This window comes from Enhydra lutris, unplaced genomic scaffold (assembly GCF_002288905.1).
Source record: "Enhydra lutris kenyoni isolate GAN:26980312 unplaced genomic scaffold, ASM228890v2 scaffoldscaffold22, whole genome shotgun sequence".
NCBI lineage: Eukaryota > Metazoa > Chordata > Mammalia > Carnivora > Mustelidae > Enhydra > Enhydra lutris.
In genome coordinates this window covers 25,964,338-25,979,461 of record NW_019154106.1, presented here as the reverse complement: position 1 = coordinate 25,979,461, position 15,124 = coordinate 25,964,338, and the positions used below count along the sequence as shown (strand labels likewise).

Sequence of the window (15,124 nt, the reverse complement as noted above, 5' to 3'; positions counted from 1 at the left end):
CTTTGCAGTTCGGGACGCAGAGGATTGCTTTATGAGATTGGGGGAGAACATCATCATGATTGGCATTCCTGCCTCTCAAGTCCACAAAAGATCAGTAGTTAGTCTTCTTCTTGGCACTGGTGAAAGGCTTTGGTTTTCTGTTTTGTTTTTATTTAATTAGGTGAAATTTTTCCTCCTGGCTGGGAAGTCCCTGCCGTGGGTAAACGCATTATCATTTGTGCAGCACAGGGCGGATCGTGGTGTGCAGAGGAAGGCGAGCGGCCCCAAGCAGGGGTTGGTGCCTGTCAGAGCTGATTATTGCCAGCATTCAGTGAGAAGCTGGATCCCTTGCCTCATTTCTCTTGAAAAACCCTCGTCTCTCATATCTTTGGCATAAAGGCGCATGATCGACGAAAGAAGGGACAGGGAGAGTCTCTCCAGCCATGCTGGCAGTTCTGCTTCATTATGTTTCTTTATTCTGCTGGAATATCCTTGATCAGGGCTGCTGCTTCAGCTCTTGGCAGGTTCACATTGGAGCCGAGGTCCTTCTCTTCATGCCTAGGGCCTGGAGACGGTCACCACCACCTTCCGTATTGGTAAACAAACTGGACTGTTGGTGCCGAGGATGTCAGGGCTGCCAGGCACTGGAGTTGCTGGGCTCCCGGGTCTCAGGGCTCCCATGGCCATTGACGACGGAGGCAGAGCCTTGACCACACCCTTCTAGGCCCCTTCATTCCACCAGGCCCTCCCTTGCTGCCTCCACTAGCAGAAGGCTTGCTGCTTTGCCTGTTCTGGAGCAGAGTCCCAGCCCAAAATGCCACGGTCTTCGGTGCAGCTGTCACTACTCCCTGGATACGGAAAGAAACAAACAAAAGGCCAAGTGTAGGGTGCTGATGGTTTGGGATTTATCCTGGGGAGAGGTGAAGTCAGCCTCCGTGTGGATGGAGCCCTAAGACTTGACTCAGGCCACCTCCAGCCCAGTATGGAACAGAAGTGGGAGGGGTGGGCTGACTCTTATGGGTAACTTCAGCTACTAGATGCACACATGAACCCGGTTCTGTCCCCTGCCCTTAACAGGTGTCCATTCATGATTTCTCATGAGCCGGCTCTGAGAGAGTGGGTCATCCCAGAATGGCGGATTTGTCACACGGGCAGTTGTGTGAGATCTTGATGACAGCCCATATCATACACAAAGTTCTCTTGCCCAAGAGTTCTGGGGGCAGGCTCTTACCTGCTCAGGTTATGGTCGAAAGTGTTGGGCTAACTTTGAATATTTTATATTCACCCATGGAGAATGATTGTGCCTGCATTACATCTAGCCTTTCTATAATGGTAATTTCTATAATGGTAATTCTTTAATAGTGAGTAATAATACCTTTAACAAGTGAACTCTGGCTCATCTTATAGCCTTTATGTGCATGCTGTCTTCTAAAACGTGTGAAAAATCCCAGAAGCTTCTGCTGACTGTTTAATTAATTTAGGTTTCTCTGGTATGAGGGGAACACATCAAGACCCTGGGTGTTTTCACTTCTGCCCCTGTGTGACATTGGTGCCAGAGGGACAGAGGTACCAGAGGGGTGCCCAGGGAGCTTGGCAAGATTGTATTTGGTCCGTCTCCATTTTAGAAATGAGGAGACTGAGGCTCAGAGGTTTAAGCCATTCCCTGAGCTGGGAAGAGGTGGAATTAGAATTCAGTTTGTGGGCTCCTGGGCTGACCTGAGCAAGACAAGCTCTATAATCCCTCTTTAATCTTTAATTCGATTTTTCTTCTGGACCGTCGTCATAAGCTACCCTCCAGCGGTCTGGAAAGCCTAAACAGGTTCGTCTTCACGGTGTCAGCCCTTTGAGTCACCGAATCCGGCAAGTCTGTCGTGAAGGTAAATTGCTGGCTCCGAAAGCCGCGCTCACTCTGACGCGCATCCCAGAGCAGGGACACCAGCAGTAAACACTGCTTAACTCTAACACTTGCCCGATGTGCAAACATCATTGGCTCAAGGAGTCAGCTAACTCCTCAGGATGGAGGGCCTGTCTTCCCGCTCCCAGTGGGGAGGGAGGGTGCTGCCGTGAGCAGATTCTAGAAGCTGGATGGACCGGTTTAATGGATTAAGCTACTTAAGAAAATTTAAGAAGACACACCAGTTAATCTGTGTTCCACCCTTGCTTGGTGGTAACAGGCTGGCGGTGGTGATTTCCCTGGCAGAGTCCCTCCCTTGATCGGAAGTGATAAGCCAAACCGCTGTTCATTGGCTGCCGCGTGATGGACGATTATAGATAATTGCAGTGACCCGTGGAGGCCCTTGAGTCCCTAGGGAACGGGAGGCAGGTCTGATTTCAGGTGCCCTGGAGGTTACTTCAGGGGAGGATGGGACCAGCGGTGTCAGAGCAGAGGCAAGCACAGTGTCACGGGGGGTCTGGGAACCTGGATTCTCTGGCCAGGTCCCCGTTGCTCTCTGGGTCTGAAGTCCCTCTGTATTGCAAAAGGAGGAACTGCCTTGAGTACCTGCCTCGCAGGGATGTGCTCGGTTCTGTCCTGGAGGACTCTATGTAAATCCCAGGTATTATTTTTAAATGCCGAAGAATGTATCTAGGACAGGCAGATGATGAGTGTTTGCCTGCCACGGGGACTGGGTCTGTGTCCACAGAAGCAGGAATAGCAAGTTGAGAGTTAAAAAGGAACTTGGATGTCATCCGTTCCTGCCTGGTTTTACGCATGGGAGAACTGAGGCCCGGGGACACGGAACACCTCCTCCGGATCCCGGTGCTGGAGCCTACGTACCTCTCTTTGACCTGGGTCATATCCATGTTGTTCCAAAGAGTTGAGTCATGTTTGTAGTTTGGCTGCTCTTAAAGATCCCTAGGGATGATCCAAGAAGTGTTGCTTATTTCTTAGGAATTATCAGACAGACTGGTGTGTGTTAGAAGAGACACAGTCAAGGTCACGTTGTGAGCTCCTTTACTATGTTCTTCAAACTGAGGGTCTGTCTTCCCAAGTCTGCTTTCTTCGCGCCTCAGTGACATGCGCTCTTAGGCAGCCAGCCCCACTTGCCCAGGCTGTGCCCTTTTCACGGAGGCGGGTGGAGAAAAGGGACCTGGCCTCTGGGCACCACTGGCAGTACCAGCTCTCTGAGGAGAGTCAGAATGCATGGAGGGAGGGAACGAGTGACCAATAGCAGCCCGATGTATTCAACCCCAAGTATCCGCCAACTGCTCTTATTCTATTTATCTTACCCCTTTTAGCTATTAACAGATATTCTCTCTCTCCCTCTATCCCTCGTCAACCCAGTCCAGGAGGTGGGCTTACCCCAGTTTTGCAAGCGGGAAGCTTTAGCTCAGAGAGGGTAGTTTAGTTGTCTGAAGTCACACAGCTGTAGAGAGGCAGGCATTTGGCGGTTGTGCTTGGGCGTGCCAGATCAGAGCCGGGCCCCTCTTGGCTTGGCCTCCTGCAACCCCTCGTGGAGCGGGGAGGGGGCAGATGGCACTATTCTGAGAAAGACAGCCTTTACTGTGGCTTTTCCGACCCTGACATCTCAGGGAGTTAGTATTTAAAAAAATATCTGACCTTCTGGCTGGGCCTTGCTATTTTTATTTTTGGAATGTCCTGGCTTAATGAGGTGGGTGGGTGAATCTATCTTATGAGACGTGTTTATTTTTCTCTTCCACAATTTGCTGCTTCTCTGCAACTGTTGCTGCCTTTCAGAAAATGAAAAGAGCTCACAATAGACCGAATTTCCCAGATGGATGTCCTTGCATTTGCTCTTTTTCCCCCCACTGTGAACACTTGCCCCCTTTTATCTCTCATCCTTTTATAGTGGATGGGGCTTTTGAAGCGAGGATATCAGTGGTAAATGGTTCCATATGTCTTTCAGAGATTTTCCTCAAATATTAGCATATTTTTTGTTCTTGGTAATAAATTTTATTAATGAAACATTTTTTGAAGGATGGGGAATAGTTCCAAGAATAACACAAAGCCTGTGCCTTCTACCCAGCTCGACTGAATTCTAATTCTCCGGGATGCCGATTTCAGATTGTTTTAAGGAAAGAAATCTTACATTTGAAGTTCATCGCATCCCCTCTGACCCCATTCGCCAGAGGCTAACCACTCTCCTGAATTTGCTATTTTTCTTTCCTGTACATTTACAAAAATACCGTTTTTTTTTTTTTTTTTTTTTCTTAAGAGAGAAAAAGAGAGCACGCCGTCGTACATGTCAAGGAGGGGCAGAGGGAGAGAGAGAATCTCAAGCAGACTCCCCACCGAGCGTGGAGCCCGATGCTGGGTTCGTTCTCAGGACCCTGAGATCGTGATCTGAGCCAAAATCAAGAGTTAGGCGCTCAACCAACGGAGCCACCCAGGCACCCCTAAAAAAATACTTCTGCATCTGCATCTATCCATTAAATTCTTCAAGTTTTCCAGCGTGATGTTAGTGATATTTCTGCAGCTTGCTTTTTTCCACGGGGCGTTCCGTTTCTCAGCTTCGTCCATGTGGACTCCTGCCACCCCAGTGTGCTACATCGAAGCTCTGGGTGGTGGTCCGTTGGACAAATGTGTCCTCGTGTTTTCATCCATTCTCCTTTCAAGGAACATTCGGTTTGTCTCGCAATTTTCTATCCTCCCGGTACCCACGGTGAGGGTTCTCTTGCTGCTGTCTCTCAGTGCGTTTCTCCTCAGGCCTGGGGTATGTGCCAGAAGAGGACTGGTGGGGGCAAAGGTTCGGAGCGTCTTCCGCCTCACGAGAAGTTTCTGGGTGGTTCTTCTCAGTTACTCTGCCGCGTGCAGTGTGAGTTCCTGTGCTTCCCAGCATCTCACCACTTGAAAATGTCAGACTTCAAATTTTTGCAAGTTTGATGGGTGTGAGAGAGAACTTTCTGGTTCCGTTAATTATTTTTTGATTACAAGTGAGCTCGAGTATATATTAAGTGGCATTTTGAGTTTTCTCATCAGTGAAAGTACCTGTTCATACATTCTGTCCAGTTTCCTCTTGGGTGGCTTGTATTGCCTGTTAGAGTCTTGGAAAATCCTAGGTGGTGATCTTTGTGGGTCCTAAATGCAGCAGGTGCAGTCTTTCCGTTAGTGGCTTACCTTTTAAGCTGTTTGTGGTATTTTGTTTACCAGGAGTTTTAGAATTTAGTGGGGTCGTATTTATCAGTCTTTATGGCCTGTACTGTGTTTGAGTCTTATTTCAGAAATCCTTCCTTATCCTGAGCTCATAAAGATACGATTTTTGAGCCCAAATGAAGCTCATTTGGCTTTTCTGGCCTGATTCCTTGGTTTGGTTTGGTGTTTTCCTTTTCCACATTTACCCTGCCTGGGTGTCTCTGTGCCGAGTGCAATGTAGGCTGCAGACTGGTCCCTGGTGCCTGTAGGGATTATGACAGCCATCTCCAGGCAGACAGGGCTGAGCTGAACCTGGGGTCAGAGCAGAATCGTTCTTCTTGACCCCGGGGCTGTTTCTGAGAGGTCCTTAAGTACAGAGCTGATTGGCCCTCTCTTAAGCTTGTCTTCTCTGCAAGCCTGATAAAATTGGTCATAAAGCTGTCCCCTGTCTCGTCCTCCAGTGCAGTTTCACTGCCTGATTTGTACTGCCTGCCGCTGCTGGTTGCAAAGCTAGAAAGATAGAAGGCTTTCTCTCCCGGGCCCTACACCCTGGGCCTGACTTGCAGCCAGCCCTTGTTGAAGGCACCGGTGCACCTAAGAGTTCATCTAGTGGTTCTTCTGTCCCTTTCCTCTTACATGCTCAGAAGTGTTCTGCAGACCCGATATCATTTACCCATTGTATTTTGGAAATATAAATGGGCTCAGGTAGGGTTAGATCAGGTTGCAGAAGTTGAGAGTGTTAGAATTGGAAGGGGCTGGTGCATCATGCCTGTTTTGTTCAGCAGGTGTTCACGGAGCATCTGCTGGGTGCCAGGCACGTGACTAGCTGCTGACCTCCCAGGGGGAGCAGGCGAACCAAGGTCTCTGCCTTCGTGGTTGTGGGAAGCAGCACAGGGGTCATTTCAGAGTGTGGTGGGATACGGGATAGAGGCAAGTGTCTTTGCATGGGGCCCTTGCGATCCTTTTCTTACTTTGAGTAGACCTCTGATCTTTGGGCTCAGGAGTCTGCACACTGTGGTCCATGGGTCAGACCCAGCCTACTTGTCCCCGAGCTAAGAATGATCTTAACATTTTTAAATGGTGAAAAAAATTCAACATTTGCAGTAGATTTTGATGATTGGGAACTCTAAATTTGAACCTTAATCAAGTGCGGTGTTACCTACCCCTCTTCCCCTTCCCTGTAAATTCTAGTCTTCTCGTTAGTAGCTCTCTATTATGGAAAATTGCTCTCAATTGTTAGAACACTTTGAACTTCACCAATAAAAATTCTGTGGGATATTTTTTTCCTCTCCTTTTATGTAAGTACGTGTACATCTTTAATTTGGCCTCTTGTCCTGCACAGCCTACAGTTTTTACGGCCTGGCCTGAAAAGTTTATAGACCTCCGTGCTAGCCCCTAGCTGTGTGACTTCAGGCAGTTACTTCTTCAGTCTCAGTTTCCTTATCTGCAAAATGGGCTGCATGTTTCATAGGGCTCTTGTAAAGGAATAAGAACTGGTATCAGACTCCTGCCATGTGTTGAGAGCCGCAATAGAAGATGTTAGATGGTCCTTCCCTAGGGAAAAGTCTGTAATTGATTTCTTAAGGGCTGTTAAGGAGGGGGCAAAAACAGTGACAGGGAGCAGGGTGTGGTGGGGCTCCGTGCCCGCCTCTGAGGGTCAGCACCACGAGGAGCCCCGCCCTCCAGCCTTGCCATCTGGCACCCTCGCCCCCCCCCCCCCCCCCCCGAGCTGTGGACTGTGGACCTTGCAGGGCTGCAGATGGAAGGCTCTGCAAATCTCCGCGACATGAACGCCGTTCCTACATAATTTTCCTCATGAAATGCAATGAAGCGTAACTAAAAAATGTAAGTAACAGCTTCAGGCCCTTAATGAGGCTATAAATATGGGACAAAAATAATTTAGAAATCTCTTTCCTGGTGAAGAGCTGTCCTTTCTCCAGACTTCTTCTCTTTCTCTTTGCTTGCCCCATCAGTACGGCCATTGGTTCTCTTTGCAAACTCATTTTAGGAAGGAAACAAAGCATCGATCATCTCGTAGGGTTGCTCTTTTGCATTTCCCGCGAAGAGCAAACAAGGACCGTGTGATGTGCAGATGCTGGGCGGACAGCTAGGCTCACTCACTGCTCGGGTGACTTGCTCCATCCATCAGTTGTTCCTGCAGCAAAATTACAAAATTACACTTCATCTCCCTTCAGGGTCAGTATAGATGGGATACATTTTACGTGTAAATATGGAATCCATGCCAATGTGAAATCTGTGAATGCCAGGGGTTAGCCGTCCTGGTTCAACCTCTGAGGCATTTTATACCTTCTCACCAATTTCCCTGGCCTGTACCTTCCTGGAACAGACGGGCAGACAGAGTTCGGAGCTACTGGACTATTCTCCCGGGGCAGAGCTGCGTGTAGCATTAGAGCGAGAAACCCGGCCCTGTGTAGGTACTTGGAGCCAGAGGCATAGCCTCCCTCTGGGCTCAGACGGCTCCCTTCTGATGACAGCCCATAGCAGAGCTCCGTGGGAAGCACTTTGTCTGATGAGAGCTGAATGGCTCTGGTCTGTGCTTGGGACAGATGTCTCTGGTTCCCTCCGACACTGATGCCACCACGTGGAGCAGCGTGGCGTCCTGGGGACCTGCGGGGATTTTCCAGCATGTTTGCAAACAAATCACGGCAGACCAGCTCCCTTGGTGCTTTGCGTGTCGCCAGGACACGGACCATCCATGCCTGTCAAAGAGGGGAGTCAACAGAGGAAAACAGAGGCTGGTTTCCAGTGGCCCCGTAGCATTAGGGCTCTTGGCACTGGGCAGTGGGAAGAGGTGTGTTCATTCTCCGGGGAGGTTTCAGGGAAGCTGTATCTGAGAGCTGACAAACAGCATGCGGGGCGGTCCGTGTGTATGTTTGTGTCTTGCTTTGTTGTTCCTTGAGCCCGCAGACCGGATTGCCAGGGAACAGGATACAAATGAAGGCAACTGGACCGAAATCAGCAAGCAGGGCCTGTCGATAGCTTGCAGATGTCAGTTCTGCTCTGCGTCATGACCGGGAGCGTCCCAGCTGGGGGCGGAGGTGAGGGATCAGCAGAGGGAGAGCACAGCATGTGGATGTGGAGGCCCCTGGCAGGTAGAATAGATGTCCCATTTCTCAGCTGGAAAAGTCGCCATCGAGAACAGCACACGTTCCAGAAGGGGAGTTTGGGTGGATGCAGCAGCTGTCTTAAGATTTTGTAGTTGCTCCAGTCTTGGCCCCCTCATTGAATAGAAATTTGTGGGTGCCAGAAGATTTGGAAGAAGCTGCTGCAGCAGGCTGTTTGCCGTTGCCCGCTGGGGGAGGACTTGGAATTTTTTCTCGTTCTTGGTGCAGATGGTGTAGTTATTTTAAGGAAGTGATGTGCTGCAGTGAAAATGGGCAACTCTTTCATTTTTCAGGTTAATGAAAAAAAGAAAAGGGACAAGGAGAAACCCCCAGCTAGCCAACTGCGTGCTAATGCTTGTCTTTTTCGGATGCTGAATGTGTCCCACGACACTGAGATGGGATAAATATTTCAGCCACTAGAAAGCCCCACTGTCGGGCTGAAAAGATTTCTTACCTCTCTTAAAGCAGACGGGGTAGTAATTTACGCGCACACGTCCAGACACCCCCACGTCCCTTATTTTTAACTACGTATGTCCAGAGCCCACTTCCTTTCTTGGGGCTGAGGCAGGGAGTGGATGGAACTTGGTGAGGAAGAGCGTGAGGGGTGGGAATGAATCATGACCGAACGCTTGGTTTCCTTCTGAGGGCAGCAGACACCTGCTGGGGACTTAAGGGGCCAAGGTTGTGCTGAATGAAAGGGTGTCCCTTTCCGGAGCGTGCGGCCTGGTGGGGAGGAGTATAGACGCGGCACTAAGCACAGATTGGCTAAAGGACAACACAGGACACTGTCAGAGTGAAAAACTGGGGGGGGACCCACATTAGGGTGTCGATGACGAGGTCTCGGCTGTAAGTGACAGAGAGCCGAGGGCTGAAGGACGAGCCAGATCAGCCAGATGCGTGAGTTTGCTCCGGCCGCCACAGTAGAGAACCACAGAGGGGCTGGCATAAACCCCACATACCTATTTCTGCACAGGTCTGAGCCCAAGATTGGGGTGGGGCCAGTTTCTTCTGGGCTTCTCCTTGGCTTACAGATGGCCGTCTTCTCCCTGCCTCCTCCTGTGGTCTCCATGTGCGCATCTGTGTCTCCCTCTTCTTGTAAGAACACCAGTCATAACGGATCAGGGCCTGTCCTCATGACCTCATTTTACCTTAATCACCTCCTTAAAGACCCTGTCCGCAGGTGCAGTCGCGTCCTGAGGTGCTAGGGGACAGGACTTCCTCATATCGAGTGGGGGCAGGTGAAAGGCAGCCGGAGGGATCGGGGTCGGCAGGTAGCAGTGTGGGGAGTCCTCTGTGCAGGGAGGACAGTCCTGTCCGAGGAGCTGAGGTTGCAGAGGTGGGTGGGGCAGGTCATGGACACCCTGGCACGAGTCTTGGGTTTAGCAATCAGGGCACTGAGGAGCCATCGGCAGCAACTCAGAATCTCGCTGGGCTGGAATGTGCAGGAGGGCATGAGAAGAGGGAGTCAGAGGTTGGTTTTCTCAGACTTAACGCATTTCTGGGCTTCGGCACTAGAGACGTTTCAGGTCGGGTGATTCTGTGTTGTGAGGGGCAGCTTTGGGCATCATCGGTGTGCTGCGTGCCTGGCCTCGACTCAGGAGCTGCCACATGGTCAGCAGTGTCTCCAGACACCGCCACGTGGCCCCCGGAGTCGGAGAGGCTGGGGGAGTGGCGCAGAACTGTCCCCCGTCGACAACCACCAGTTTAAAGGGGACGAGAAGACACAGAGGTTGGGATGGCTTGGCGCCTGTCGAATAAAAAGCACATTGGATGAGTTTAAGGAAGATTGTGAATTCAGAGCCAACAGGATTTAACGTCTCTTGACCTCCGTTTCTCCTCATGCTTGTGAGTTCAGTGATGTGGTCCCTTCCCTGGAGCACAAGGCCCCATGCCCTGGGCATGCGTAGCCGAGTTGCTTAGAAGCGCTCAGAATGTGCTCTGTGTTGGCCTTCGCCAACCGCCCTCCCCCCGCTAGGGGACCCCTGGTCCTGCCCCTACACCCCCTCAAGCCCATGGCTGGCAGGACCACCTGTGTGTCACCGGTGGATAGTCCGTGCCTGCTGCATGCCTTCTGATTTGTCAAGTCCGTGTCCCGCCCGCCCGTGGGCTCTCGGAGCAAGTGTTTTGGAATCTAATCCATCCATTTTTCTGGCTCTGGAAATCTGTTTATCAGAGCAAGATGTCACGGTTGCAGTGACTTTTCCAGGGGGCTTGCCTTCGAGAAGCCAGCTCTACAAGGCAAGCGAAAGTGATTTCTAAACCCAACAGAGTGACAGGTACATTCTGGAGCCCCAGAGTGTTCCCTGGGAGCTTGCTGCTGAAGGCTACAGTGGCTGTTAGGAAACAGCTGGAATGGGTGGGCGCTCTGGGTGGTGTTCCCTGTGTCTGGCTGGGACCCAGCCCCTGGCCGTGTCTCCAGGCTTCTCTCCTACTGTTGCCCCTCCTGGGATTGCTCTCGCCTGAAGGTTGTGAGTTGGTTTCCTGCTTTTGTCAGGGTTGGCTGTGGGTTTTGGAGTCAGTCCTGAGCGGGAGTCCGATGTTGAGTGTGGGCTCAGGGGACGGGCAGAGTGCCGTGATTCATCACGTCTGCTCCAGTGGTGGAGTGGGGGGAAATGGCGACACAGTAGGTTTGCAGTGTCCAACAGTCAGAGCTGGGAGGTTTTTATTGTGTCCCCATCAGTGCCCTGGGCTGAGCCTTCCTCCTACCCTCTTTTTTTGGGCCCCAAGGGCCCTGTGTTTCATCTCTCTATCAACCTCCACTGCAAATACCTCTTCTTTTCTGGAACCTTTCCTTAACGCCTTGAGTTTTTACTTTATCTTAAGAACATGGTGGAGCCATTCAGTGGCTTTTCAAAGTGAGGAAGTGTCATGATTGATTTGCTCTTTAGAAAGGTCCCGCTGGCTACAGAGGAGGATGTGGTGCTGGGGGGAGTGGGAAGGCCACGCTGGGAGACTGTGGTGGTATGCTGGGAGGGGATGGAGGTCATTGGGCTGGAGGCAAGCCTGTGGCACTGTGACGGGCATGCAGGGCTTGGTGGGGGGCTGGCCCACTGTAGGGGGAGGTGGAGTGAGGGGAGGGGCCAGGGAGATGTTCAGGCTTCCAATGTGGGTAGGGTGAGGCCCTCCCCTCACTTAGAGCTGTTGTTCTAGAATTCACCAGTGAACTACTAAGGCTTATTTTCGCTAGAGAGATGTGCAGGTAGATACTAATTCAGCGCAGTGGGGTGGGGTGGGGTGGTCTACGGGGAGTCTCCGTGGCTGACGTGGGGTGGGTGGTCTATGGGGAGTCTCCTTGGCTGATGTGGCCCTGCTTGCTTATGACTGTGTCCATTCCAGTTTGTTGTTACCTACTTGTTCCTTTAGTGTCGCCTCAGTAGTACTCAAGCTGCAGCACAGAGTAAGGGCTCATTTCTGCTTGGAGAAGTCGGGGAACAGTTCATAGAGGGACAGACATTGTATATGAAAGCGTACGTAAGGGGTTATTAGGAGACTCCCAGATAAAAATAAGCCATGTAAAGGCTAGTGGCATGAAACAGAGGTCATGTCAGAGATCTGGCATGAGATGCTTCCCTTTGGTAAAGCCTGTGAAGGAGGATCATGGGCCCTGCTCTGCCCGCCCCCCCCCCCCCCCCCTCCCACGCAGATCTGGGCACCCTCTCTCTCTGCACCTGGCAGTAAGATCATTCGATCATTAGCATACCCTCATGCCTTCCCAGCATTGAAGTGGGGAGCCCCAGTGTTCAACTCTGCATGGTTAGGACCTGCACAGGTGTCTGGTCATGAGTGTTCGGTAAATGCTTATTGAAGATTCAGGAGGGACCCGGGGACGTCCAGGTCTTTTTTCCTCTCCTTTCCCCTAAGACAATTTCACTTCCAGATGGTTCCTTACCTCCTGGCCATGGATGGCCCTGGCTCAGACCCATGAGATTCATCAGATTCTGGCTTCCTTGAAAATCTGCCCTGGGGTCCTTTGGTGGATGAATTCAGCACCCCACCCTATAACCTTGGCTGTCCCTGTTTGCTTAACAGCCTAAGACTTGACCCTTTCTGGTCAGGGCTGTGGCAGTTGATAGCTGTGCTCAGTGGACTGGGATTGAAATATTGGGGCTTGGTTCTTGGAACTCTTGGCAAATAGTCCAGTGACCTCGGTGCCCCCCATGGGGGTTAGAAGGCCTGAGTTCAGGTTTCAGTTTGGCCTTTCCTCCCCATGTGACCTCATGGTGGGTTGGTGGGCTGAAGGGCAATGGTCTCCCGGTATTATTGCTGAATGGCCCAGGTTCAGATACTCAGTGGTTCGAGGGCCCTAGAGTCCGAGGCGGGGTAGGATCCCGCATTTCCCGCTGTTGGAGGCAGTGGGAGCCCAGTGCTCACTCGTGACTTGGAGCCTTTGTTTTTAGCCACAGCTGATGGCCGGGAAGAATGTTTGGGTTTATGACCGAGCTTTTCAGCAGTAAGTCAGTGAGTACCTACTGTGTGCTGAGCACCCACTCCAGGCGTTCCCCGTATTTTCCCATTTAGTTCTCAGTCTCCAGGGTGGGGTGGGGCGGATTATCAGTCCATTGTGCAGATGAGCACACTGAGGCCCAGGGAAGTCAGGTCAGGTTGCCCACCGGAAGTCTCACGTACGAGACCCCCTTTGAACAAGGGTCTGTTCCGTGGTGGGGACGCAGCTCCATGCCCCCTCTGCCCATCTGATCTCCCGTCCCCTCTTTCCTGCAGAGAGCCAGCTGCTCCCTGGGAACAACTTCACCAACGAGTGCAACATTCCGGGCAACTTCATGTGCGGCAATGGGCGGTGCATCCCCGGGGCCTGGCAGTGTGATGGGCTGCCCGACTGCTTCGACAAGAGTGACGAGAAGGAGTGCCGTGAGTGGCCTACCCTTTGCAGGGTGGGGGTGGGGACAGTCCAGGGGCTGCGGGGACAAGGGCCTAATCTGGCTCAGACCCTGCCCACCTCACATGCTGCAGGCAGCTAGGTTTGGGCCTCTGGCCAGCAGCCAGCCCTCTCCACTCTGTAGCTCTGCCTGGGAGCAGCACAGTGGGTGCGGAGCCTGGAGTCCCGGAGGGGACGGAGCCGCGGCTGTGGAACAGCAGAGGACCCCTCCACTGGGCTCTTCTCACCCCACCCTGGGGCGCTGTCTTTGCTTTTGCTTTGCACATGAGGACCCCAAGACTCCCAGAGGTGAGGTAGCTTTAGCGTCTCCCGACTGGTAAGGAGCAGAGCTGGATTTGAACTCAGGGCTGCCTGACCCCAAGGCCCGGGCTGGTAACCATCTTTCACGTCCTGTGAGATGTTCTTTCTGGGTAAGTCAGGGGTGGCATCTGGCCAAGTGGCCTGCACGGAGCTGGTAGCCAGGAGGCAGTAATTTGCCACTACTTGGCCTTTTCCCTGCTGATGTGGGGAATCCTCTTCAGACGGGCACCCCCAGGAGCTGGGGGTTCTTTCTTATCCTCCCCACCCTGCCTCCTTCTTCAGTGTCTTTTCCATTCCGAGCCCTCGAAATATGCACGAGATTGGAGTCTGCTGTGACCTGCAAGAAAGGAGGCGCTGGATGGGAGTGAGGGCGTCTGGGGTGTCGGGTGATCACACTCCCCGCCCTGGAGAGCGGAATTCTTTCTTGCTCCAAAGCTCGGTGCTGCGCAGTAAGCTCGGCCCTGGCACCCTGGTAGGCGCGAGTGACACCTGAGGAGTGCTGGGACCCAGGGTTCCCTCGTGGGTCACTGCCTCGGGACCACACAGCTGGACGCTGGCTCCTGGCTCGTCCGTGGGCTTCAGGCACCAGGCCACAGGGCCTCACTGACAGGAGAACTGTGTGTTCTGGCTCCGAATCCGGTCTCTTTCTGGAAGCCAGCTGAGGAAATGGCTGAGGAGATGATAATTTGAACTTTCACGTAGCTGTTCCTGGGATTTGAGGCCCAGTCTGTTGACGCACGGGAAGGGAAACTGGGCCAGAGCCCACCTCCGGAGCTAGCCGTCCAACCCTCATGATGCGCTCCCTTGGGCAGGTTGCCCGTTCAGAGACTGGCCCCGTGTCCATCTCGGGGTCCAGTATCCCTGCTTGTCTGCCCACCACTCTTCAGAGAAGGTTTGCGAGCCGGTGGATTAGGAATATTTTTGTGTGGTGGGAGGCAGCATTCATTTTATTGCTTGTGACTTTTCCCCAAACAGACCAGTATACATAATGCATTTTTACTTGTGCAGAATTTTTAAAAAAGTATTAATGTCTGTTTCAGCTTTCTCTGTGTCCAGGTCTCCAAAGTTGCTAGCAACGTGACGCTTGTAATTTTGAGTTACACACAAGATCGTGTGCGTGAACTCTGCAGTCCGTCCAGTTTTGAGCATTATTAAACACTCCACAAAGATGTGGAATGAGCATTTTTGGAATAGGGTCTGTGAGCTCTAGCAAATGCTGATTTTCTGTAGCGGAGCCGGAACATTGAGCACAGGGTCCATTTGTGAAAGCATGCAGGGTTCAGACCTGCGACTCGAGTGTTATTCCCAGCTCTGTCAATAGCAGCTGTGTGGTTAGGGTACTGTGAGACATTCTGTGTCTTTGTCAGTCCAGTTCCATGATTTCGGAATTCATGCACAAACTGGAAAAGGTGATGGAAAGAGAATATTTCAAAAAAAAAAAAAAGATGGGACAGGCAGTGGCCTGGCACTGTTCGATTTGGTTTGGAACACGCTTGCCTTGGCTGTTCTCAGTCTTTTTTTCCTCCTCATTTCCTACCCTTAACCCCCAGGCGTAATAAAGACTTGACTGGCACTTATTTAATGTTTTGATTAAAACATAATTTTAAAAAACCGTACACACAAACACACGCATTAAAGAACCCCTTCTCTCTTGCCTTTCTTTTTTTCCTTTTGTCTTTAAATCATAAGAACAGAACATTAAAAGGTTTAGGTAAGGGAGGGAAGGAGGAGGTC

The 15,124-nt window shown here is 51.6% G+C and overlaps 1 protein-coding gene across 1 annotated transcript in view; it reads left to right on the top strand.

The window, feature by feature from the left end:
- The first annotated feature begins 444 nt into the window (after window positions 1–444).
- The window catches only part of LOC111149749 (low density lipoprotein receptor class A domain containing 3), a 166,140-nt gene continuing 151,460 nt past the window's right edge, over window positions 445–15,124 (top strand). The window contains exons 1-3 of the mRNA XM_022506995.1: window positions 445–569; window positions 11,913–11,919; window positions 12,918–13,062. Coding sequence (XP_022362703.1) covers window positions 445–569; window positions 11,913–11,919; window positions 12,918–13,062 — 277 coding nt within the window. The remainder of the gene's footprint in view (window positions 570–11,912; window positions 11,920–12,917; window positions 13,063–15,124) is intronic.